Raw genomic sequence first — 23,957 nt, 5'->3', positions numbered from 1 at the left:
TCGCGACTGCCTAATGTCCAACACATCTTCTGGTTCTGCGTTCCATTCCAAAGAGGAAGATAGGACTAAAGGGAGCTCCTGTACCTTAGTAAGGGGAGCCACTGCTTTCTTAAGTTGCGACACGTGAAACACTGGATGCACTTGACTCGTAGGAGGTAAGACTAGTTTGTAGGCCACCTTCCCAACTCGCTTCTCAACCATATACGGACCAAAGAACCGTGGAGCCAATTTCTCAGCACGCCGCATTGCCACTGTCACTTGTCTATACGGCCTTAACTTCAAGTAAACCCACTCTCCCACACTGAACTCCACATCTCTGCGCTTCTTATTAGCTGAGCTCTGCATCCTACTCTGAGCAACAGCCAAATTCTCTCTCAACTCCTGCAACAGTGCGTCACGACTCTGAATCAGCCCTTCAACCTCCGCATTACTCGTAGGTACATCACCAAACCGCAGTAACTTGGGAGGATCCCTTCCATACAAAGCCTTGAAAGGGGTGGTGTTAGAGGACGAGTGATGGGACGTGTTGTACCAGTACTCTGCCCACGGTAACCACTGGCTCCACGACGTTGGTTTCCTCCCTGCAAAACACCTCAAGTACGCTTCTACACAACGATTCACGACCTCCGTTTGCCCATCTGACTGAGGGTGATACGCCGTACTCTTATGCAGTGCAGTGCCTTGGCTCTTGAACAACTCAGCCCAGAAATGACTCAGAAACACTTTATCCCTATCAGACACCATCGTTTCAGGAAAGCCGTGAAGCTTAATGATCTCCCTCACAAACATTTCTGCCACTGACTTTGCTGTAAAAGGGTGATTCAATGGCAAGAAATGAGCATATTTCGTCAACCTGTCAACCACTACCAGGATAACATCAAAGCCCTTCGAGATCGGTAACCCTTCCACGAAGTCGAGGCTAATGTCAGCCCAAACTTGTGAAGGAATTGGCAGAGGTGAGAGCAACCCTGCGGGTGAAAGCGTTGAGTATTTATTCCTCTGACACGTCTCACAAGCCTTGATGAACTCAGTGATGTCATTTCTCATCCCCATCCAATACACTTCTCTAGCCATTCTCTTGAAGGTCTACAGTACCCCCTCATGACCTCCAATCGCGCTTGAGTGGAATTGATTCAGTAAGGCTGGAATGAAGGCTGACTTAGCTGGAATCACCAGTCTCCGCCCCTTGAAGAGTACCCCTTTCTCCATCGTATAACTCTCGTACTCCTTCTCTCCATTTTTAATCCCACTGATAATCCTCTGTAAAGCTTCATCCTTCTCAACTTGCAAGGCTAATTCATCCATATCAATTGACAGTGGTGCTGTTAACTGAAACTCCAGCAACTGTTGGGTCTCATCCGTCGCTTCAGTACGACGGGATAGAGCATCAGCAACTCTGTTGTCCTTCCCAGGCCTGTATTCGATTGTATAATTCAGACCCAGAAGTTTTGAAGCCCATTTTTGCTGCTCCACAGACACTGCGCGCTGCTCCAATAGATACCTCAAGCTCTTCTGATCAGTTCGTATAGTGAACTGATGCCCTGTTAGGTACTGCCTCCATTTGGTAACCGCGAAAACGATGGCCAATAGCTCCCTTTCATACACAGATTTCACCCTGCCTTGACTTGAAAACCCCTTGCTGATGAAAGCTATCGGTCTGTTTCCTTGAGAGAGGACCGCGCCAATGCCTATTCCTGATGCATCTGTCTCCACCGTAAACGGCTTCGAGAAATCAGGTAACACTAGCACTGGCAGTTTTCACATTTCTCCCTTCAGGTTGTCAAACGCTTGGGTAGCCTCTTCAGACCACTTGAACCCATCCTTCTTCAGTAACTCTGTAAGTGGCCTAGCGATCTTCCCATAGGCTTCTACAAAGCAGCGGTAGTAGCCAGTCAGCCCCAGAAAACCTCTCAACGCCGTAATGTTCTTGGGCTGTGGCCACTTCCTCATTGCCTCAATCTTCTCAGGATCTGCTTCCACGCCCTTCTTAGAGATCACATGGCCTAGATACGCCACCTTAGGCTGTGCAAATGCACACTTCTTCTCATTAGCATAGAACCTGTGATCCTTCAGAAGTTGCAGCACGATCCTCAAATGTTCCTGGTGCTCTTGCTCATTCCGGCTGTAGACCAGAATATCGTCGAAGAAGACCAGAACAAACCTCCGTAGGAAAGGCTTGAATATGTCATTCATCACCGACTGGAAGGTTGCGGGAGCGTTGGTGAGGCCAAAGGGCATTACTAAGAAATCATAATGCCCTTTGTGTGTCTTGAAGGCTGTCTTCCCAACATCACTCGCATTCACACGTATCTGGTGGTACCCTGATTTCAGATCCAGCTTGGAGAAGACCGCTGCTCCCGCCAACTCATCGAGCAACTTGTTGGGGTCAAAATCGGTCAAGACGAAATCGATGTCCGAAAATCTCGGAAAAATATGAAAGATGTAAAAGCAACCTCGAGAGACTAATTGTTAATCGAGAAACCTTAAGAAAAAATTAAGTTCGAGATTCATCGTCTCGAAATCAACTGCTAGAAACATTTTTTCTACACAAGGAAAAAACCTACGGAAAACTAAAAACGCAAAGAACACGAACGCGCCGAAGGAACCGAGCAGCCAACACCGGACGTGGCCGTGGCCGCCGGGCGGCTAGCCCCGTGCTGGCCGTGGCCGCCGGCGGCTAGCGCCCGTGCTGGCCGTGGCCGCCGGGCGGCTAGCCCCGTGCTGGCCGTGGCCGCCGGCGGCTAGCGCCCGTGCTGGCCGTGGCCGCCGGGCGGCTAGCCCCGTGCTGGCCGTGGCCGCCGGCGGCTAGCGCCCGTGCTGGCCGTGGCCGCCGGGCGGCTAGCCCCGTGCTGGCCGTGGCCGCCGGCGACTAGCGCCCGTGCTGGCCGTGGCCGCCGGGCGGCTAGCCCCGTGCTGGCCGTGGCCGCCGCCGGCTAGCGCCCGTGCTGGCCGTGGCCGCCGGGCGGCTAGCCCCGTGCTGGCCATGGCCGCCGGCGGCTAGCGCCCGTGCTGGCCGTGGCCGCCGGGCGGCTAGCCCCGTGCTGGCCGTGGCCGCCGGCGGCTAGCGCCCGTGCTGGCCGTGGTCGCCGGGCGGCTAGCCCCGTGCTCGCTCGGATCGTCGGACGGCTAGTCTTCGTGCATAAGTTCCAAGCCTCCGGGTCGCCAGAACTCCGTGTTTCACGACTTTCCGAGTCCTTATAAATAAAACTCCTTTTTCTGTTCCGGGATTTCTGAAAACCCCTAAGACGTCAACGGATAGGAAGACTTCGTGTAAAACGGTGATGGTTATCGTACAACACCATTCACCTCAGCAATGGATCGAAGATCTTCCGAAAGACTCGACATCCAAGTAGGAGCATCCTTTCGGAGAAATCGTAGAAAAATAGCGGAAGCCCGGAATGCGGCCCGAAAGGGACCAACTCCGATCGGACGACCAGTTTACGATTTTTTAAAGGGATAGATGCGACGGTTTACAATTATCTTCGCATGACAAGATAAATGATAAACTTCCGAAAAGATAAATGTCAACTTTCCGAAAAGATAAATGTCAACTTTCCCGATAAACACGAAAGCCGACGAAAATGGAAAAAGTCCAGCCCACGGCAGACTCAGCCCACCAAGGATAGACCGTCATATGGGAGTATATAAGCAATGCTAGGAGCAGAGGAAGGGGATCCGAAATCGGAAGAAAGAAACCACCCCAGAGCAATTTAGAACTTAGGCGCTTATTTCTTTTTTAGCGAGCTGCGACTCAACTAGGTTAGATCTAGGATTCGAGATTAGCGACGATCGACAGCTCTTGCGGCCGAGATCTTGACCTGTTGTCCAAACGCTCTCCGCAGATTCGGAAATAAGATTCTTTCTTTTTGCTCTACTTATTTTGCGTATTTATTCTAAAATTAGACATGTCTTAACTCTGTCGTGCGTGGCCCAGCAGATAGCCGGGATCCTCGGGGAAAACTAGGTCAACTTAGTTTTCCTACGTTTTAACTTAACTAAAATCGACAGTGCGAATTTCGGTTCCCACAGTTTGGCGCTAGAGAGAGGGGGATTCACGGCTTTATCTTTCTCGCAACTACGCACGCCCAGTGAAGCATGTCTGTTGACGCGGAAAAAGACAAGCAAACACACGACGGACCAGCCGTCGATGTCAACGCTGAGAAGACTCCTGACAGAAACGTATCGACGGTCACTGCCGAGGCAAACACCGCGATGCTGGACCAGATGAAGGAACTGTTCGCCACCGCCCAGAAACGGTCGGAAGAACAGGAGAAACTAATGGCTTCACTCGCTAAACAGGTCAATACCTTAACAGCGAAAAGCAAACTCCCGCGCGGATCCACCAAGGTGAGGCGTGTCAGGAGGCTGGACTTCGGACCTTCCGAAGACCAAGAAATAGATGCCCCGAGAAAATCCCCGGAACTCGTCCCTGACGATACCACTCCGACAAAGCAGAAGAAAACGACGGGAAACCTTCCACCTCCCACAAGGGACAACGAAGGAGACGACGTCGAAAGAATCAATCTGGATGTCAGCGATCAATCGGATCCGTCCGACGAAGACGCCGACATCCACCACCGAAGGACCCGAAGTCAGTCAGCTCGACTGGCGGCAGCCTTCGAAAAACCCATGACAGAAGAGGAAGAAGACCTCTACTGGTCAGAGCAGGAAAGGCTGGCTGAGGACCAAACTCGGGCCTATCGCCGCCAGCGTAGACAGAAGAGCGCAAACGGCACCAGCGAGATTCACGATCTGCGTGAGTACATCGCCAAAACTGCAGCCGAGGTGAAAGCGGTAAAATCGCAGATTCACCACGCGACCAGCACTGCCCCCGAGATCGACCTGCTCCTCGAGGAGTCGAGAAAAACCCCGTTCACCTCTCGAATCACGGAGGCGCGAGTCTCGGATCCTGGGAAAATAAAGCTTCCCACCTACGATGGAACCACAGATCCAAAGGCACATCTGCAGTCTTTCCAGATTGCAATGGCAAGGTCTAAACTTCCGGAGCGGGAAAAGGATGTCGGCTGCTGTCTCCTGTTCGTCGAGAACCTCAGAGGTGCTGCGCTCGAATGGTTCTCACACTTGAAAAGAAACTCCATCGGAAGTTTCCGCCAGCTTGCTTCAGCTTTTCTGAAAGCAATTCTCCATGTTCATGGACAGGGAAACTTCCGACGTGGATCTTTGGAGCCTAATTCAAAAGGAAGACGAACCGCTCCGCGACTACATAAAGAGGTTCAAACTCGTGATGTCCAGGGTAACAGGCCTCAGCGATAGAGTCGCCATCGACGCCCTGAGAAAGAACCTCTGGTACAAATCGAAGTTCCGAAAGTGGATTTCTCTGGAAAGGCCACGCACCATCCAAGATACCCTCCACAAGGCAACGGATTTCATCATCATGGAAGAAGAGATGAAAATCCTAGCGCAAAAGCATGGACCGCCGAAAGCGTCCGGCAAGAAGAAAACCTCTCGTAACGACAAGTACGTCCATCACGAGGGGGAAGACGTCCAAGGCGAACATAATTACGCCGTTAATTCCGAGCAAGGAAGGACCTCCGGAAACACCTGGACGCGGAACTCGTACAAGGACAATTCCAGCTGCGAGTTCCATCAGACGAGAGGTCACTCCACCGCCAACTGCAAAGTCCTCGGCGCTAGACTCATTATGAAGCTGCTCGACGGCAAACTAGCAACGGTCAAAAGCATGAAAGACCTGATCCTAGATTCTGACCGTCCGCCGAGGACCGACGGAGCCAATCCCAATAACGCTCCTGGAACTCAATCGGGCGAAAAACGCGAACGGAGACAAGACGGCGAAGGAAACAACAACAACCGCCAAAGGATCAACATGGTCATCGGAGGATCGCATTTTTACCAGGACTCTGTGTCGTCGATCAAAGCCTACGGACGGAAGGCCGAGACAAGCCCCGGATGGTGTCCGGAGGACGACGTTCCCGGTCACGCAATCACCTTCGAGGAACAGGATACGACCGGACTCGATAAACCCCACTACGATCCTCTGGTCATCGACTTGGTGATTCAAGATCTCGAAGTCGGCCGCATCCTCATCGACACAGGAAGCACGGTCAATATCATGTTCCGCGACACTCTGCAGAGGATGAACATACCCCTCGGAGAAGTCATCCCAGAGCCAAGACCACTAATTGGATTCTCGGGCGTCACATCCATGACCCTCGGAAAAATCAGACTCCCGGTCATGGCTAAAGAAGTCACGAAGATCGTCGAATTCGCGGTAGTGGATAACCCGGCTATCTATAACGCCATAATGGGAACTCCTTGGATAAATGCCATGAAGGCAGTCCCGTCCACTTACCATCTCGGCGTCAAATTTCCAACACCAACTGGAACAGCGGTAATCTGGGGAAGCCAAAAACAGTCGCGACTCTGCTTCCTAGCCGAACATAAACTTCGCAGCAATCGGAACGCCCCAGTAGCTAACCCGAAGCGAACCAAGAAGAACCTGAGTACCTCCGAGAACTCAGCAAAAAGCAACTCGGATTTGTCCAAACAGGCCACAACTCAGGACACTGGAAAAATCCTCGAGTCCGTCGCCGAAAAACGGATGATCCAACTCCCGACGCGACCGCCGACTTACCTGAAACAGTCAAGGCGCCAGAAATCGTGGAGTAATAACTACCGTGATAGAAGCAGAACTACGAGATGGCTTGATCCTCGCAAGAGGTACGTAGGCAGCTCGTCGCAACCCGACGAGTTCAGCTATCCCCCTCGCCAAAAAGGGGGGGGGAGATGGGAACGGATATCCTTGTACTCCCGCAAAAAACACTTTTCGCATGTAGTCTACATTATAAATGATAAATCCTTTTGATTCGAATGCTTACTCAACGCATAAACATTAAGGAAAGCGAAAATCATATCTTTAAGGAACGCGAGACGTCGTTAGTTCCCAAAAGGTCTCGATTCTCCATTTTCCTCCAAACAGTCCATCCGCGACTCTAAAAACTCCACTAAACAGTCCATCCGCGACTCTAAAAACCATTTCCGTCGATTGGCCCCGACGGAAAAATACAGAAACGTTTCACTCAATCAAATTCGTAGTCCGGCTTCTGACGAAGTCCTTTTGCATCCGACAAGGATATCATAGCGCGCTATACAAAAAATCCAAATTTTGGTTAGCTCTTCGTAAAGGAAGTAGCTCGACTCGTACCCAAACGAATCATATAAGCCGATAAGCACTTCGCAGATTCTAGAACGGTACGAGTCAGGTCAAAATCGCAAACAAGCAAAACGAAAGCCGATTTGTCATCGCACAGCTTCAGTCCGAAAGTAGACCTAGGTCTTGCCCTAAACCCGGCCTTGCTGGTATCTAAGACATCTCATAGGCATAAGTATCCAGAATACGAGATCCCAAAATTTGCCTCTTATCGCTTACAAACCTAACGTTCACTACGAAGTGACCTACGGACCTGGCGACAAAAAAAGAGATTGAATGCGAAGTGACTACGCGTATTCAAACCCTCAACACTTGACGAAAGTATAAATCAAAACGCATAGTTCATAAAAGGCATTTATAACAGGGATTCGAAAGCCACCAACGGCCGATCCCGAAAAACATAAAGTCACGCGACCTCCTAGGGGTCGCGACACATACATACAAACGGCCACAGTTGGCCTATCATAAATTATAATCAAATGCATAGCAGTCGGTTAGAGATATTCCGAACGAAGAATCGGGCTGGTCGACCTCCTCACCCCCGTCGCCTGCGTTTGAACCCTCGCCTACATCCGCCGTATCCTCCGAGACCTCGATAGGATTCCACAATTCTCGAATTCTCCCTTCAATCGGAGGAACAAAAGATTCGGCGCTGGCACATATCCTCATCGAGCCATCCATCGTGGCAAGTTCGCCGGAAAGAGAGAAATCCTCACGCTGCATCTTGCTGAGGGTACCGACCGAACCACGGCACTCGCGAAAATCACCTACAAAGTCCTGAGCCTCTTTGTACGCTTCGAACTCAGTAGAAAAAATTTCGGCCCTTCGGTTCATCTCGGCGGCAGCTCTTCTCCGTCCGCTCCTTTCCGCACGAGCGAGGGCTCGAGCCTGGATCTTGGCTTGCCGGCGATTTTGCTCCTCCACCTCCAGCCGATACTTAGCAAATTCCCTTTCCGTTTCCTCCGCTTTGAAACGGGCCAGCCGGGCAGTGCGGAAACTCCCATCGATCGATGCATTCCACACTCTCACGGCCTGCAAAGAAGCCGAGATCAAATAAAAAGAAAAGTGGGGTTACTTAAGTTTCAAAAACAAACCTCGTTGACCAAACGAGCACCCTCCGCAGTCACCTTGTCCCTTTCCTCGTTGTCTAAAAACTCGTCACGGGAAAACGCCGGAGGGAGTTCGTCAAAGAAGTCACCCGGGGGAGGAACATCCCGATTCTCTGAGGTAAAGCCAGGATCATATCTCGGCGGCGCGCCATCTCCCGACGAAGTCTCGAAAGCGATCCCTTTATCTTTACGAGGTCTCCGCCTCTGCCTCAAAGGGGCAAAAACGTAGGACCTATCGTTCACACAGGGACGTGTACCACCTCGCGATCGGTGAAGCGCAACCGCCGCTCGAATCCGGTCAAGAGAAAAGGAGTTCCAGGAACAAGGCCTCGACCTAAAAAGATCCCTCCTGACCGAAAGATCGGAAGGAACATGCGCGAGACACCTGTTCTCTAAAAAAAAAAAAAAAAAAAAAAAAAAAAAAAAAAAACACGTTCAGTATTCGCCTTTCGGATTATAAGAGAGGGGATGCGACAATCTTACCTCGCTGGTACAACCAGTCTGTCGGGAATAGATGGAGAAAGCCTTCCTCGACAGACTCTCCGTCTATCCTCACAAAAAAGAAACGATCGACATAATCCTTGGCGTGCGAGGTGACTCCATTGATTACCGAAAAGTTGGTCCTCGCCTTCATGGAGTAAACTCCATTGATGCTCGTCGCCTTGGAGTTCCATAACCCTTCGAAATCGGCAGGGCTAAGGTCTATCCCTAACTCGTAACTCAAAATCACAACGCCGAGCCAGCTCTCCAAAGCTGACACATTCAGCTGGCTGATTGCGATTCCGAAACGGTCGAGGGCCTGAACAATGACCCCAGGGATCGGGAACCACAGTCGACATTGCGTCAAGAACGCCTCATAACAAGTAAAGTAACCTTCCGGAGGATGCTCCGAACTCTCATTCCCGCAGGGAATGCGAAACACAACTCCCTCCGGAACCCCATAAAACTCTCGAAGAGTTTCGAGATATTCGGGGGATACTTCGCTCGGTGAGTCAACTTCTCCACGCGCCCTCAGAGGTCGCCGGGGAATCGGGATCACGGGAAGGGGAGCGTCAGTGCCAAAGACAGCGTCGCAGTACGCGTTCCTGTTGATCTCTGAAACCTCGGGCTTCGGATTTTCTTCCTCAGCGTGAAAACTATCCGAAGACGAGTGAGACTGCCTCCTCGAGAATTTCGATCTTGAAGTCATTCTTTTCTTAAAAAGTAGAGAGAGAATTTACAAGAGAGAGATTAGCTTGAGATTCTTGGGTGAAGTAAGAATGGTAAAGAATTCACAAGTACTTATAGGCAAAATTTTTACTATTCACCCCGACCTTCGATACGATTTCGTCTTCATTCTTTCCTCATGAACCATACCGCCAGCTAGGATCTCCAAACCCTACGATTCCTAGCTAGCTGGGGGGCTAACTGTTGGGGTCAAAATCGGTCAAGACGAAATCGATGTCCGAAAATCTCGGAAAAATATGAAAGATGTAAAAGCAACCTCGAGAGACTAATTGTTAATCGAGAAACCTTAAGAAAAAATTAAGTTCGAGATTCATCGTCTCGAAATCAACTGCTAGAAACATTTTCTACACAAGGAAAAAACCTACGGAAAACTAAAAACGCAAAGAACACGAACGCGCCGAAGGAACCGAGCAGCCAACACCGGACGTGGCCGTGGCCGCCGGGCGGCTAGCCCCGTGCTGGCCGTGGCCGCCGGCGGCTAGCGCCCGTGCTGGCCGTGGCCGCCGGGCGGCTAGCCCCGTGCTGGCCGTGGCCGCCGGCGGCTAGCGCCCGTGCTGGCCGTGGCCGCCGGGCGGCTAGCCCCGTGCTGGCCGTGGCCGCCGGCGGCTAGCGCCCGTGCTGGCCGTGGCCGCCGGGCGGCTAGCCCCGTGCTGGCCGTGGCCGCCGGCGACTAGCGCCCGTGCTGGCCGTGGCCGCCGGGCGGCTAGCCCCGTGCTGGCCGTGGCCGCCGGCGGCTAGCGCCCGTGCTGGCCATGGCCGCCGGCGGCTAGCGCCCGTGCTGGCCGTGGCCGCCGGGCGGCTAGCCCCGTGCTGGCCGTGGCCGCCGGCGGCTAGCGCCCGTGCTGGCCGTGGTCGCCGGGCGGCTAGCCCCGTGCTCGCTCGGATCGTCGGACGGCTAGTCTTCGTGCATAAGTTCCAAGCCTCCGGGTCGCCAGAACTCCGTGTTTCACGACTTTCCGAGTCCTTATAAATAAAACTCCTTTTTCTGTTCCGGGATTTCTGAAAACCCCTAAGACGTCAACGGATAGGAAGACTTCGTGTAAAACGGTGATGGTTATCGTACAACACCATTCACCTCAGCAATGGATCGAAGATCTTCCGAAAGACTCGACATCCAAGTAGGAGCATCCTTTCGCAGAAATCGTAGAAAAATAGCGGAAGCCCGGAATGCGGCCCGAAAGGGACCAACTCCGATCGGACGACCAGTTTACGATTTTTTAAAAGGATAGATGCGACGGTTTACAATTATCTTCGCATGACAAGATAAATGATAAACTTCCGAAAAGATAAATGTCAACTTTCCGAAAAGATAAATGTCAACTTTCCCGATAAACACGAAAGCCGACGAAAATGGAAAAAGTCCAGCCCACGGCAGACTCAGCCCACCAAGGATAGACCGTCATATGGGAGTATATAAGCAATGCTAGGAGCAGAGGAAGGGGGATCCGAAATCGGAAGAAAGAAACCACCCCAGAGCAATTTAGAACTTAGGCGCTTATTTCCTTTTTTAGCGAGCTGCGACTCAACTAGGTTAGATCTAGGATTCGAGATTAGCGACGATCGACAGCTCTTGCGGCCGAGATCTTGACCTGTTGTCCAAACGCTCTCCGCAGATTCGGAAATAAGATTCTTTCTTTTTGCTCTACTTATTTTGCGTATTTATTCTAAAATTAGACTTGTCTTAACTCTGTCGTGCGTGGCCCAGCAGATAGCCGGGATCCTCGGGGAAAACTAGGTCAACTTAGTTTTCCTACGTTTTAACTTAACTAAAATCGACAGTGCGAATTTCGGTTCCCACACAACTCCTCTATCACTGGGATTGGATACCTATCGGGTATAGTGCTCTTATTCACCGCTCGATAGTCCACACAAAACCTGAAGCCTCCGTCCTTCTTCTTCACCAGGAGTACAGGGCTTGAAAATGGACTAATGCTGGGTTTGATTATGCCCGCTTCAAGCATTTCTTGCACTAGCTTTTCAATCTCGTTCTTCTGAAGGTGTGAATAGCGGTAGGGCCTGATGTTGATTGGAGAAGTTCCGGTATGTAAGGTAATAGCATGCTCGCGAGACCGCTTAGGAGGAAGCCCTCGTGACATCTCAAAGACAGAATGAAACTCTTGTAAAAGCTTATGAACACCATAACTGACCACCTTCTTTGCTGTCGGCTCCTGATCATTTTCAAACAAGGCCTGTAACTCCAACAAAATGACTTCTTCCTTCTCACATAGCTTCTCCATCGAGTTGAGTGAGGCTTGTGCACAAAGTAGCGATGGGTCCCCATTGAGCGTTACCCATTTGTCTCCTAACTGGAACCTCAACAAGTGCAACCCCCAGTTGATTCTGGTCTCCCCCAAACTCTCAAACCACGTGTAACCCAAAACCAGATCCGTTCCTCCCATCTCAAACTGCAAATACTCCTCCGAAATTTCCACTCCTTGAATGTTTAGCTTCACACCTTCGCACTTACCACTCCCTGATAGTACTCTTCCATCACCTATAGCCACTCCAAACTCGACCGTAGGCACTATTGGTAACCCCAGTTTCTCCACCAAATGCTTCGCTATGAAACTGCAAGACGCCCTCGAGTCTACCAATACCACTACTTCTGAATCACCAATCCTTCCTTTCATCCTCATCGTTCGTTTGGTAGTAATGCCCACCATAGATTTCAGAGACAGCACCTGCAACTCTTGCTCTGGAATCTGCTTTTGAGCAGACTTCTCTTCCCGCTCATCTTCCTCATCACCCTCATCCTCAGAACCTTCTTCAACCTCCATACACTTGTATTATTGGTAGGACTTACAGCGATGCCCCGTGAAGTATCGCTCCCCACAGTGGCGACACGGGTTCTGTATAGGCCTCCTCTGTTCTGAACTTTTAGTGTCTCGAGTTGACTCAAAGGACTTCCTTGCAGGGGTGTAATCCCCTTGTTTGGAAGGACTTGAGTTGGAGTTCCTCTGACCCGTACCTAACGCTGGCGCTGAGTTGGTACGTTGGAACGATCTCGAATGATAGGCACTTCTCTCATTCTCTTGCTCTTCAATGATCTTCGCCATATCAACGATCTCATCCATTCCCACTGGTCGCAGCCTCACGACTTGCTCCCGTAGGCTTCTTTTCATCCCATGTAAGAACAGCTCTTCCAGCACATCATCAGTGACATGAGGAACTTCAGCCGACATCTCCTCAAACTGCTCCCTATATTCAGATATAGTACCGGTTTGTCTCAACCTCAACATCTGACTAAGGATCGTACCCCCTCTCGTGGGCTTGAATCTCTTTTTGAGTTTCATCTTAAAGTCCCTCCAGTCGAGAAGCTCATCGCGCACCTGTATCATTCTCAACCAAGTCACTGCACATCCCGCCATACAAGCCATCGCTAGTGAGAGCTTATCTTATTCCTCGGTCTTATTCACCTTGAAGCACTTTTCAACCCTAAAGATCCAGTCATCTGGGTTTTTTCCTTCGAACTCCGGCAGATCTAACTTCTTCGGGGTGAATCGTTCTTCTGTGGTGAGTAGTGACCCGATGAGCCCGTTCCCTTATAAGGGGTGTGGAACTCAGCAGATCTCAGCGGAATCGCCATCTCAGGTAAATTTAAAACCCCTGTTTCTGGTCGTGGCTGTAAGCCTCTCGCTGGTGGGTTAGTCACCTCGGTTGACGATCGTTGGATCTCCTCTGAGGAAGCGATCTTAGACCCCGACTTCTCCACACTAGGGTTTGGATCTGACTTCGCTTCAGGGGATTTCTCCTTCGCCGCCATAAGCTCTTGGTGTCTCTTCAGCTCGACGTTCACGTTCTTCAGCTTGCTGTTCAGCTTCTACAGCTCGCTGCTCACGCGCATCCGCCGTTCTTCGCATCTCTTCGAAAGCGGAAGCAAGGCCACCGACTCGAGTCTCCAAAGTGTTGATCCGATCCGTTTGGGGATCAGGTTTTGGAGCCATAAGCTCTGATACCAATGATAAGATCCAAAGGATCTGATCTACGTAACCAGAAAGGGTGAGAGAGATCAAGAAGAAAAGGAGGTTAGGGAGAGAGAGAAAAGAGGATAAGAGATAAGATTTGTTGATTAATTATTTGGATAACAAACTCAGGATAAAGTTTCCCGTTAAGTAGCTTACAATCAACTCATAAACGACATAGTATTGATAATTAATAAAACGACATAGCATGAGACTTCAGTAGATATGAAACCCTCCTTCTCACGTGGAGGTTTCCCTTCAACACTTCTTCTTCTTCCTTTAGCCACTTTGCTTAGCTCTCCTCGACCTGAGTCTCTTCTGTATGAAAGCTAAAGGGACTGCCAGCTTATCATAAACCTAAAAGCATCGGCTAGAAGGGGATCATTAGGATCTAGTGAGCACTGGACTACGAAGCCCCTGAGACAAAGATAATTGTACCCAGTTTCAGCGTCGTCGTTGTAATGGCGGTGACTAATTCCTCCGATGGTTGGGAGGCTTTCGGAGTACATTTCACGGCTAATGCGGAGACACTCTTCGAAAGAGATGAATGGAGCATGGGGACGGAAGCGGGTTAACTCGCCGTAAGGGTTACCAATCTCGGCGAGTCCCCAACTCCTACCCCGTTGCGAAGATGCTCGTACTTGATCACTCATGGCGGTTGTGATTTGGGAGAGAAAGCAGAAGAGAGATTGAAGAAAGCGACTATTGAGTTTTCCTCCCTGTGAGACGAAGAATGATTCAAATCTGCGAGGTGATGTAGTTATTAATTAGGCATAGATTCGGTCTGAAGAGAAATATTTATTTGGGTTTGTAATTATTTACAAAAATCGCATTTACCCTAATGGTAGAGTGGTATTTATTTATTCGTCTGGACCAAGCTTCGAATCCTGGCAGAGGCATAAATTTCATGTTCACCCATAATTCCTTCTTTTTTGTTGGCTTAAAAGTGTCACAAAAACTTTTTCTTTGTTCATTTAAATGTAACAATATGGTATACGAAATGTTCACCAATTCGGGATCTAATAATGTAGCTAGTATGAGTGGATGATTAATCAAATTGTGCGTCATATTATCTAGTGGAGTAGTAAATCATGAGCTCCAGTTTTTTTCAGAAAAGAATTTTTTTAGAAAACTTCGTATTTTGTTGGAGAGTAGTTTAACGTTATAATTGGGGATATTTCTGATGGAGTACATAACCAGTGTTCACTTTTTTAGCAAGACCCCAAAATGCAGATGTGTTTGAATTAAAAATTTAAACTGAGGATTTTTCGAATTTTAAAAAATAAAATAAACCGAGCACAGGTTGGATAAAGTTCTTTCTTTTAAGGTCTCCTCAGTGGCATAAAAATAGAACGGAATTCATCTTGCCTTCATGCCTTATTCTGGGCTCTCACTCGTCCTTTGAAATGCTTGATGTAGTCGATCGATTTGCTGAAGTAGAATCTTGTTGCTGGTGATGAATTGAGTTGAAGTTTACCTGAATAATATAAAATTTGTTATTTTTTTAAGGTAAAATTAACTTTTTCTATCGCTTTTTCTACTAAAATTGCGTACCTATTAAAATCTTAGGTATTATGCTTATGAAGATGACAATTTTTAATAGCATGTTCTTCTCGCTATGGAGGATGCCAAAATCCGCTGCTTCTTTATCCCACAGCGTGAGTCTAACCATTGTTGATCTGAATAGAGGGATCTATATATCAAGTTAATCATGGAGTTTATAATACAATTTTGTTAGTAGTACCTGTTAACCAAAAGCCCAATTGTCAACTTTGCATTTTCTTTAGGTTTGGATGTGTTTGTGTTTTGCAGCAGGAGTATCTGTCCGACAACATCTGCGAATTTTTTTGGGCTGGTAAATAAGAAATTTAAAAAATTATGATTTTTAAATTATCCTTTATTAGTTTATATATACCGTTAGATCTAGTATATATATTTGGTGAATTAAAAATAAAATAATTATAATCAAAATTTAAAATACTTTTAATATGTGTAAAAAATCCAAATATAATTAATAATTGAATAATTTATAATCACTATAAATTAGGAAAAACTTCACCATGCAGTTTTGAGTTGAGCTAACATAAAATAAACAAATTTCGATAAGACTAAATTTTTGAAAAAACTTATATAAATATATGATCATAATATAAATATAAATAAAAAATTAATGTACAAAAATATTATATAAATATAATCAATATATTTTATATTTTGTTTTCTATTCACAGTAAAGTATATATTTAGTTTTTCTTAATATTTTTAATATTCGATGTTTTTTTTCATTTTACACTTAAAATGAATTTGCATAAGTTTAATTAATACACATACCGTGAAATCATATGATCTTCATATTTTTACATAAAACATAAATCAAAATATATAAATCTAAAAATGACATATTTGTAAATTAACTAAAATATGAAAACCCTAACATTATTAAGTTATAGACATTTTACTGTATTTTTGGAAATGGAAGGAGTGTAAACTAAACCTCAAGTTTTAAAATAAATTACCTTTTTGTTTATATTATATTTTTTGTCATCATTATATCATTATATCTTTTTGTTATATTATATCATTTATTTTTTTGATATAATATTTGGAAAATTTAGAGTGAAGTATTTTGAAAGATATTTTTTTTTTTGGAATATCAATGATTTATATGTAAAAATAGTTACAGTTTCTATTAATCTTTTAATAATCATTTCTAAACTTTCTTAAGAGTTCAAATACTCTCTCCGTTTCACAAAGAGTGTCACTTAGACACTTTTCACACATATTAAGAAATTCATTAAAATGTATTTATATTTTCATTAATATCACATATCTAACCAATTGTATTTTAGATAAATAGTTTTATTTATAAGATCAATGCATTTTGCAATTATTTTGAGCTAAAAAATTGTATAAATTGCATTGGTATTGTAGAATGACACTTTTTGTGAAACAAGAAAAATGAGTTAAAGTGACACTTAATATGAAAGAGAGGGAGTACTATATATTTATTAAGTTTTTTATTTTTTTAATTATTTTCTTTATATAATATATTTTTTATACATCACCTGATTTAATTTTAAGTTATTATTTAAAGAATAGGTTAATAACCTTACTTTCATATATATATATTCTATACCAATTGGTGTTATATATTATACGGAATGATATACCTGGAAGATAAGTAGGTGTCGTGGCTAAGCGCTGTAGCATTTCATAATTTTGTGGAGAGAAGTTGTTAATTGGAAAGATTGTGTAAGTGCAAAGATGACACCACAATTAAGTAATGCAGAAGGTAAACCAAGAGACAAAATAGATACAAGCAAACACTAATTGCTTTATTAGAAATTGCCTTATACACTCAATTACAAGACTTGCTTATCAGCTTTACACAGCCTGTTAACACCCTAACAGCTGCTACTGAAAGATTCCTAATCTACCCAAACTTGTCTCTCCATCGTCAAGTACCTCAGCAACTGTTTCGGCACGACCCAAGAACACCCTAAGGGATTTTCACCCTTCCTCTATAACAATAGCTCCCAGTGTCTTATTGGAATACCCACGACTCCATAGCTCTTTTATAGTGATCTCCACGTTCCTGAAACCTAGTCTTCAAGGCAACATGGATATATGGACAACTTCCATATTAATAAGTACACTTTCCTTTTCTTGGAATTGTACTTCTTCCTCAAGGCATAAACTTGCTCCCCAAGTTTATCTCTTGCCTTTTTTCCACGGTATAAACTTGCTCCTCGAGTTTATCCCACGCCAGCTCAGCATCTCGCATCCAATGGTCTCCACCACTCTGCATGCCTCCTGGTTCACTCTCTGACACACACTGCATCATCAACTACTTCAACGACTACGTCAAGACATAAACCCTCAGTTTATTCTTTCCATCTCAGCATATCCTTGCATCCACATGGTAACCCACCACTCCGAATGCCTTATGTAGTAACGACTAATACCTCCAGCATCAGTGACTTCGTCGCCTAGTTAGTCACGGAAGACTATTGACATCTGCAAGCTCTTCTTGCATCTTCAGACTGAACCAATTTCTGTTACGTTAGTAATTTTTGTCTCCTGGTCAATCTGAATGTAGTATGGGAGTTGGGTGAGTTTTCGATGACGAAGATTGCAGAGTACGGAAAATCCATAAATCTCGTAGACATCTCCTTCGAGTAAGTATCTTGTCTCAGTTGGCGGACGATTTCTAGTGAGCCGACCTTCTAATAATTTTCCCTGGTAATGAACAATTTTTGAAGACAGAATAACTAAGGTTTTCGCTAATTATTGTTAATAAATAGTTGAAAAAGTGGAAAGATATATGTATATGTGAATGTTTTTGTATAGGGCTTAAACGGTGGTCATAACAAACGAAGCCGGTGGAGATCTTGGCATGAACCGTTTGATGTGTTTTTATGTCCCAAACACTCCTCATACATACTGTTATAGGACGTACTGATCTCCCTTCTTTGAGCTCATGGATTCTTTGAGGAACGCTATCCACGATGGATATCACTATTAAATATTATTTTAGTTAGCTGCAATCTTTTTCTAAAAATGTAGAAAGAAACTATAGATATGGGGGGGAAATCATGATGGTTGAAATCAATCAATAAACGAAGGGGGAAAAAATATATGCAAAATACAATAAATAACGAATTATACTCCGAGGATTTTATTTTGTTTTCCATCCGTTTCACAAAGTAAATACTGCAATTTGGCGAGACATGGTGACTATCATATAAAAGACTTTTTAGCCTCTCTACACTAAAAGCTAAGTAAATCAAACGTAATGCATTAGATAAATTGGGTCTATCGAAACTGTAATCATGTATACATTTATATAACTAAGAGGAAGTAGAAAAATATATATCAGTAACAATCCATAAAAGAATTACAACACACATGTATTACGAACGCTCGTACACACATTGATATAAGAAGGTCAATTTAAAAATAAAGCATGGTGAACAACTCACTATGATCGACATGAAGTAGCAGGCGTGCATTCCAGAGAAATGACTTGCATTAGGTGGAACAACCCTAGTATATGTAGCTAATCACCTAGTGTGTTGTAATCGGATATTCTAGACTTTAATTCGTAGCGAGTTTTAGAAAGTAGTAATTCCTAATCACCTTTAATGCCTAAATTCTTATTAGGCAGGTATCAATATGAAATGATCTACGACCATATTCACACCTCTGTATTCTGGTCCAAAAAAAAAGGGGCGAGTAGGGAAAAAGTAATAAGAGAAGGAAAAATCTAATGCTATGATATATATTTCAATTATAGACACCTAAAGACTATATACAGATAAGCATATTAATATGTCTAACAAACTTTATGTAATAGAGTAAGATTGTTCGAAAGATATTATTATCAGTAGATATTAAAACCCAAGTTTGTAATAATAATGCAAAACCAAATCCATAAAAGAAAAAAGCCCAAAGCATAGTCTTATAAAGCAAGATAAAATGAGTAATAAGCCTGTGACTCAAATTTAGCCACTTCTAGCACGCTTCACACCCTCGGACGCATCTCCATCAGCAGCCCTTTTCACCGACCCAGATGCATGATCATCCCCTTCATCACCGACCTCTTCAGCTTGGACACCCAACACCTCAGGAGGTAACACCTTTGTCACAGTTAAAGTCTGAGTCTTCCCAGCTAAGTTGTGGGTTGACACCTTCACAATGAACTTCCTTGTCTGTCCAATGGTGTCAATCATAACTTGTGGAACTGGAACAATGTCATCTTCTCCAGCATCTTCATTCGCCTGCAATATATGAATACATTATAAGAAACATTAGCCAGCAGATTGCTCAGCGTTTATAAATATTAAATCATAACGATTTTACATACCTCGTAGTAGTTCTCCACCAATGTTGCAGCCTTCTTCCCAAACAACTCTTCACCAGTGTCACCAAGTAAGACCAAGAAAGCTTGATCCTTGTTGTCATAGACCGATAGCTTGGTCAGGTATCTGCAAAACAAAAACATTAGAGCCACTCAAAACGATGAGCATCTAGAACTATTGTTGGAAGCCACTTACTGAGCCACGCCAACAATCTCGCTCTTCCCACACTTCTTGCACATGAGGGTTGTGGGCCCTCTAGTTGCCTTGGTATGGCACTCACCACACCCTATGTAATACCACTTAGTTCCATGCACAACATCATCAATTGTGGCTGTGCATTCAAACCAAGCAACCTACAAAATTTTCAAAAATCTCATCATGAAGCATAGATTATGCTCACGAATCTATCGTACACAGTAAATATGGTACCTTAGCAGACGCCTTCTTCATATATGTGAAGAGCTCACCCAGTGTCGCATTCTCAGGTTTCACGACCACATCCGCAATGATCCTGTTGGCAACTTCCTGGTTCGAGATAAACCTGAAATTAAGAAAAGCAGTACATCAGAACGGTGGTGTATCTATACTACTACTGCATATCTGAGAACAGTCAATCTCACCAGCTAAGGTAGTCCCGGGTTTCTTGGATATCATCATCCAAAAACACACGAGATGGCGTCATGGAGGACAGAGATAAGACTGCACACATAGCACCAACCCGTTTCAAAGAAGAAATTATGGTAATATCACCTAAGACGTAAATTTTATATATGTATATCAGTTACTCAGTTATCCAATTACCCAGTGCAAGTGTTATATACGCATCTTATAACTATACACATAGTACAATCTCTAAAGCCAAGTCTCAGAAAGCCACATATATTACTATCGGTCGATGTGAACACAATAACAGGAGGTATAACAATATATGATCCAAATTCTGCCTAACATCAAAGAGTTAGTGAAACGCACCTCCGTAACATTTTGGGTTCAAGGTAGTGACCAGGATAACACGGGCAGCGCCTGCAGATGCTTTAAATTTCTTCCAAAACTCAGCAGCAGCCTGATCCCAGAGACACAGCTTCAACACGGGCTCGCTGGGACAAAACATTATCGAGTGGTCAGGAAGCTCTTAATTGAGAGCTGGTTAAGGCAGAAATCACTTACTCATGTTTCTGAACATGAAGATCAACTCGGCGGGAAGCAGCAATGCTGGGATCATCGAGTAAGAGACCATCACTGAGAACCTGCCCATTCACAAGTTTGATGTGTCCAATGTAATCTACAATTGGGGAGAAACAACACAAGGTGTTACGTGTCCATATCTTACGCATTAAAATACGATATAGTGGTTAACAAAACACCCAAGGCTTGCTGGGAAATATGAGACAGTGGTTAACAAAAAGAAAATGACTTACCATATAGATCACCTTTCATATCACAAGCAGCATCAAGTGCTTCGTACCCATGGGTGCGGATCCGATCCACAGGGAAACGGTCCGAGCTATCCACCAGCTCTGAGAGCACAGAGTTCCATGAGAAGTTGATCATCACATCTGGATCAGCTACACGGTAATTAGGCTTGCTCTGGGACCGAAAAAATTGTGGAGTCGATAAGTCCCACCAGCTCTCAGGTGTCGCAAGTAAGCCTCAATCTTCCCAGCTGCGATAAAGCCCTGGATAGCGGTTCCCTGTCAAGAAAATAATGGTTTAAATAAGACAAAACAACAAAGATAGATAGCAGGATATGGAAACCAAGAAATCTAATTACAGTGGTAATAATAGCTTAACTCATAATTCAATCACTTAAAGGCACTAATAACTCCAGCTTACTGTTTAGTAACAACTCGAAATTCCAATCAACTGTATATTTTGGACTTATACTATCAAATAATCTTAAACTTATCACAAAAGACAACAACTCCTTTTGTGAACATCAACTAATCACTAAAGGGTAAAACTCGAAAATAACCAGCTAACAAATCTCAAAAACATCAAAAAATCTCAGATCAAATCTCAGAAACATCAAAAAAAAAAACCAATAACGTATATAAGGCCTAGATTTATACCTCTCTATCGATGAGCAGCATCTCTACGTTATAAGCACCTTGGTCGTTGTGTTCCAGGCCTCCCAGAAGTGGATCAGGCGAAACTGCACCTCGCCTTCATGGGGGCCAAGTTTTGCATCTCTGAAGGCAAGCACCTCTTGATCGCTGGCCAAGGCGATACCTTTTCCCTTAGCGCCGCGAGAGACATAGGAGTTGCCCTTACCGCCGATACGGATGCCGGAAGAGCGACCACTGTTACCGATTGGTTTCACCGGAGCAGAGGGAGCCACCAATGCACCTTTACGTTTCTCGGAGTTCACCACGCCGGAAGCGACGACGGTCTGATCGACGGAGCAGTTCTGACCGGAGGAGACCGCGGAGTCGCCGAGTGTTTTCTGACCTATTGGTTTCACCGGAGCAGAGGGAGCCACCAATGCACCTTCACGTTTCTCAGAGTTCACCACGCCGGGAGCGACGACGGTCCGATCGACGGAGCTGTTCTGACCGGAGGAGACGGCGGAGTCACCGGGTGTTTTCTTTGAGTCGGATAACGTCATCTCTATGAGCAGTGGAGAGGATTGAGCAATTTTTTGAGGAAATGTAAAACCAAATGATAGATTTATATAGGATGGCGAAGCAAACAATACGAAACGCTCCAAAGAGCCAAGAGTGAGAAATCGAAGAGATTCCACTAAAGAGAGTGAAAGGAGTGGGCTGAGTATTGATTGTTCGAAAGAGTCACGAAGAAGAGAAGGAAGCTGAAAGGATTCACCATCGAGATTGTGAGTTTAGGTTTGCAAAGCGGCGCATGTGGAGAAGTCGACATGATCACGAATGGGCTGCAGAACAAAAGAAAAAAAAGGTGACATAGGCTTAACAGCCCAATTCGCGAATCAGAAGTCGAAGCCCAGTTTACCTCCACTGTCTGACATGGCAGTTTATCTGCAACCTTATTGGTCGATTTTAGTAAATGAGGTGGATGCTCTCATAGAGCTTCATATCCCCTTTTAGTAGTGTAATAGATTATAGAAACAAGAAACAAACGGTTGGAGTATCAACTCCTACCAGCAAAGAAAATTTGAAATAAGGAAGAGAGGTTCCTAAAAAAAGCATCTTACTTTAAAACTGGAACAAATGACTGAACTTTAACTAAAAGATAAAAGGGAATAAAAGAAACGGAGCCTAGCTAAAGTTCGTGTATGATTATGTTTAAAATAAAAGTTTGATCAACCCGATTTCACTTTGCAACGCAAGAAACGGTAAGAACTGGGAACTGTAAGTACGACACTAGTCCATTCAACATGTCCCCAGACGACTTCATCCCGTCTTTCAAGCGCAATAACCGAACACCAAATGTTCTTGTTTTGACCAGGACCAGGCCTGTCCCATAAGATTAAGAGTTTCCCACAGTAGTTCGCTAATGCAATAATACCACCCCGACGATTCCTATTAAATACTTCCAGACCATGGACCACCATCCACTGGTTATGCTTTGTGTCATACCAAAAGCAACCAAAACGATCACATGAGTACACAACATCCTCTATCACACACCTCATTTCAACCGCAGGTCGATTTTCTGCAACTCCCCATCTACCTAGTATCGGATCATAAAAAAAATATTTATCCTCGCTGCTTCTCTCAACGTAAACCTTTCCTTTAGTCACTATCAATGCCTTAATTGAAGAGGAGCGGAGCTCAGGGCCAGGATCAGGTAAAGATTCCCAAACTTGAGTTGTTGTGTCAAAAACCTCAGCCCAACTCGTGGATTCATTTGCACTGCAACCACCCATGACGTATATTTTCCCGTCGAGAGAGCCGGCAACGGCGTTAATATTTCGAGCTAACATCATGTGACGGGCTTTAAAGGAGAAGTTATTACCGAAATATAAACGAGAGAACGCGGGAGAATTTTTTTGTGGAAGAAATTTGTAGAATTTGGAACCAACCAAACCAATATCAACTGTTGGTATATGTGTAGAGGGTATTCCCACCAACAAAGTGTTTCCAGTAGACTTGTTATAATCCTCCTCCATGTCATTCGTTAGAATTTGATCAGGTTTTATCCAGAGGCTATACCAGGAGGGAACATGATCGGGCAACTGTAAGCAGACGTAAAATAAGGCTTCAGTGGTTTTGACGTGACATCTCTCCATCGAGAGCTCACTGGATATAATGAGAGAGTGAAAGGTCTTGGAGACAAGGGAGAGTTTCGGGTAGTACGATCTCGATATGCGGGCTAAGCAGTTCAGAACAACGTCGTCTGGAAGTGATAAAAACGACGATGGATGTGACGATGGTGGTTCCACATCGGTATTCATAGTGGTGGTGGTCGGAGAAAAAGTAGAGAACGTTCCCAAAATTAGGGTGAAAAAAGTTAGCAAATAGTGATGTAAATATCCTTTTGTGATCTTAAGAGCATACCAGGCTAGACACAGCAGTTTTGTTTGCGGCCGTGCTTCTTCTCGTTCCATCTTTATGGTGAGGAAAACGCGATTAGGTCTTTTTTTTCCTTTTTTTTTGTGCACAAAACGCGATTAGGTCTTTTTAAGAAATTAGCA

General features: G+C 45.2%; 2 protein-coding genes across 3 annotated transcripts; both read right to left on the bottom strand.

The window, feature by feature from the left end:
• Nucleotides 1–18,991: 18,991 nt before the first annotated feature.
• LOC130500067 (replication protein A 70 kDa DNA-binding subunit A-like) lies at nt 18,992–21,089 on the bottom strand. The gene is made up of 8 exons (XM_056994767.1): nt 20,767–21,089; nt 20,516–20,630; nt 20,321–20,445; nt 19,969–20,047; nt 19,778–19,889; nt 19,544–19,701; nt 19,354–19,474; nt 18,992–19,267 (listed from the first exon to the last, which is right to left on the bottom strand). Exons 1-8 carry the CDS (start codon nt 20,897–20,899, stop codon nt 18,992–18,994), a joined length of 1,119 nt encoding a protein of 372 aa, XP_056850747.1. The 5' UTR covers nt 20,900–21,089.
• A 1,405-nt stretch (nt 21,090–22,494) lies between these two features.
• Nucleotides 22,495–23,957, bottom strand: LOC108830652 (putative F-box/kelch-repeat protein At4g39756). 2 transcript variants are annotated; one of them, XM_056993453.1, is made up of 2 exons: nt 23,821–23,951; nt 22,495–23,659 (listed from the first exon to the last, which is right to left on the bottom strand). In XM_056993453.1, exon 2 carries the CDS (start codon nt 23,550–23,552, stop codon nt 22,623–22,625), a length of 930 nt encoding a protein of 309 aa, XP_056849433.1. In that variant the 5' UTR covers nt 23,553–23,659; nt 23,821–23,951; the 3' UTR covers nt 22,495–22,622. The 2 variants fall into 2 exon arrangements, with proteins under 2 accessions (XP_056849433.1, XP_018459747.2); XM_018604245.2 differs by having other exon boundaries at nt 22,495–23,957.

The sequence above is a fragment of the Raphanus sativus genome, chromosome 9, assembly GCF_000801105.2.
Source record: "Raphanus sativus cultivar WK10039 chromosome 9, ASM80110v3, whole genome shotgun sequence".
Taxonomy (NCBI): domain Eukaryota; kingdom Viridiplantae; phylum Streptophyta; class Magnoliopsida; order Brassicales; family Brassicaceae; genus Raphanus; species Raphanus sativus.
This window is presented reverse-complemented; position numbering and strand designations above follow the sequence as displayed.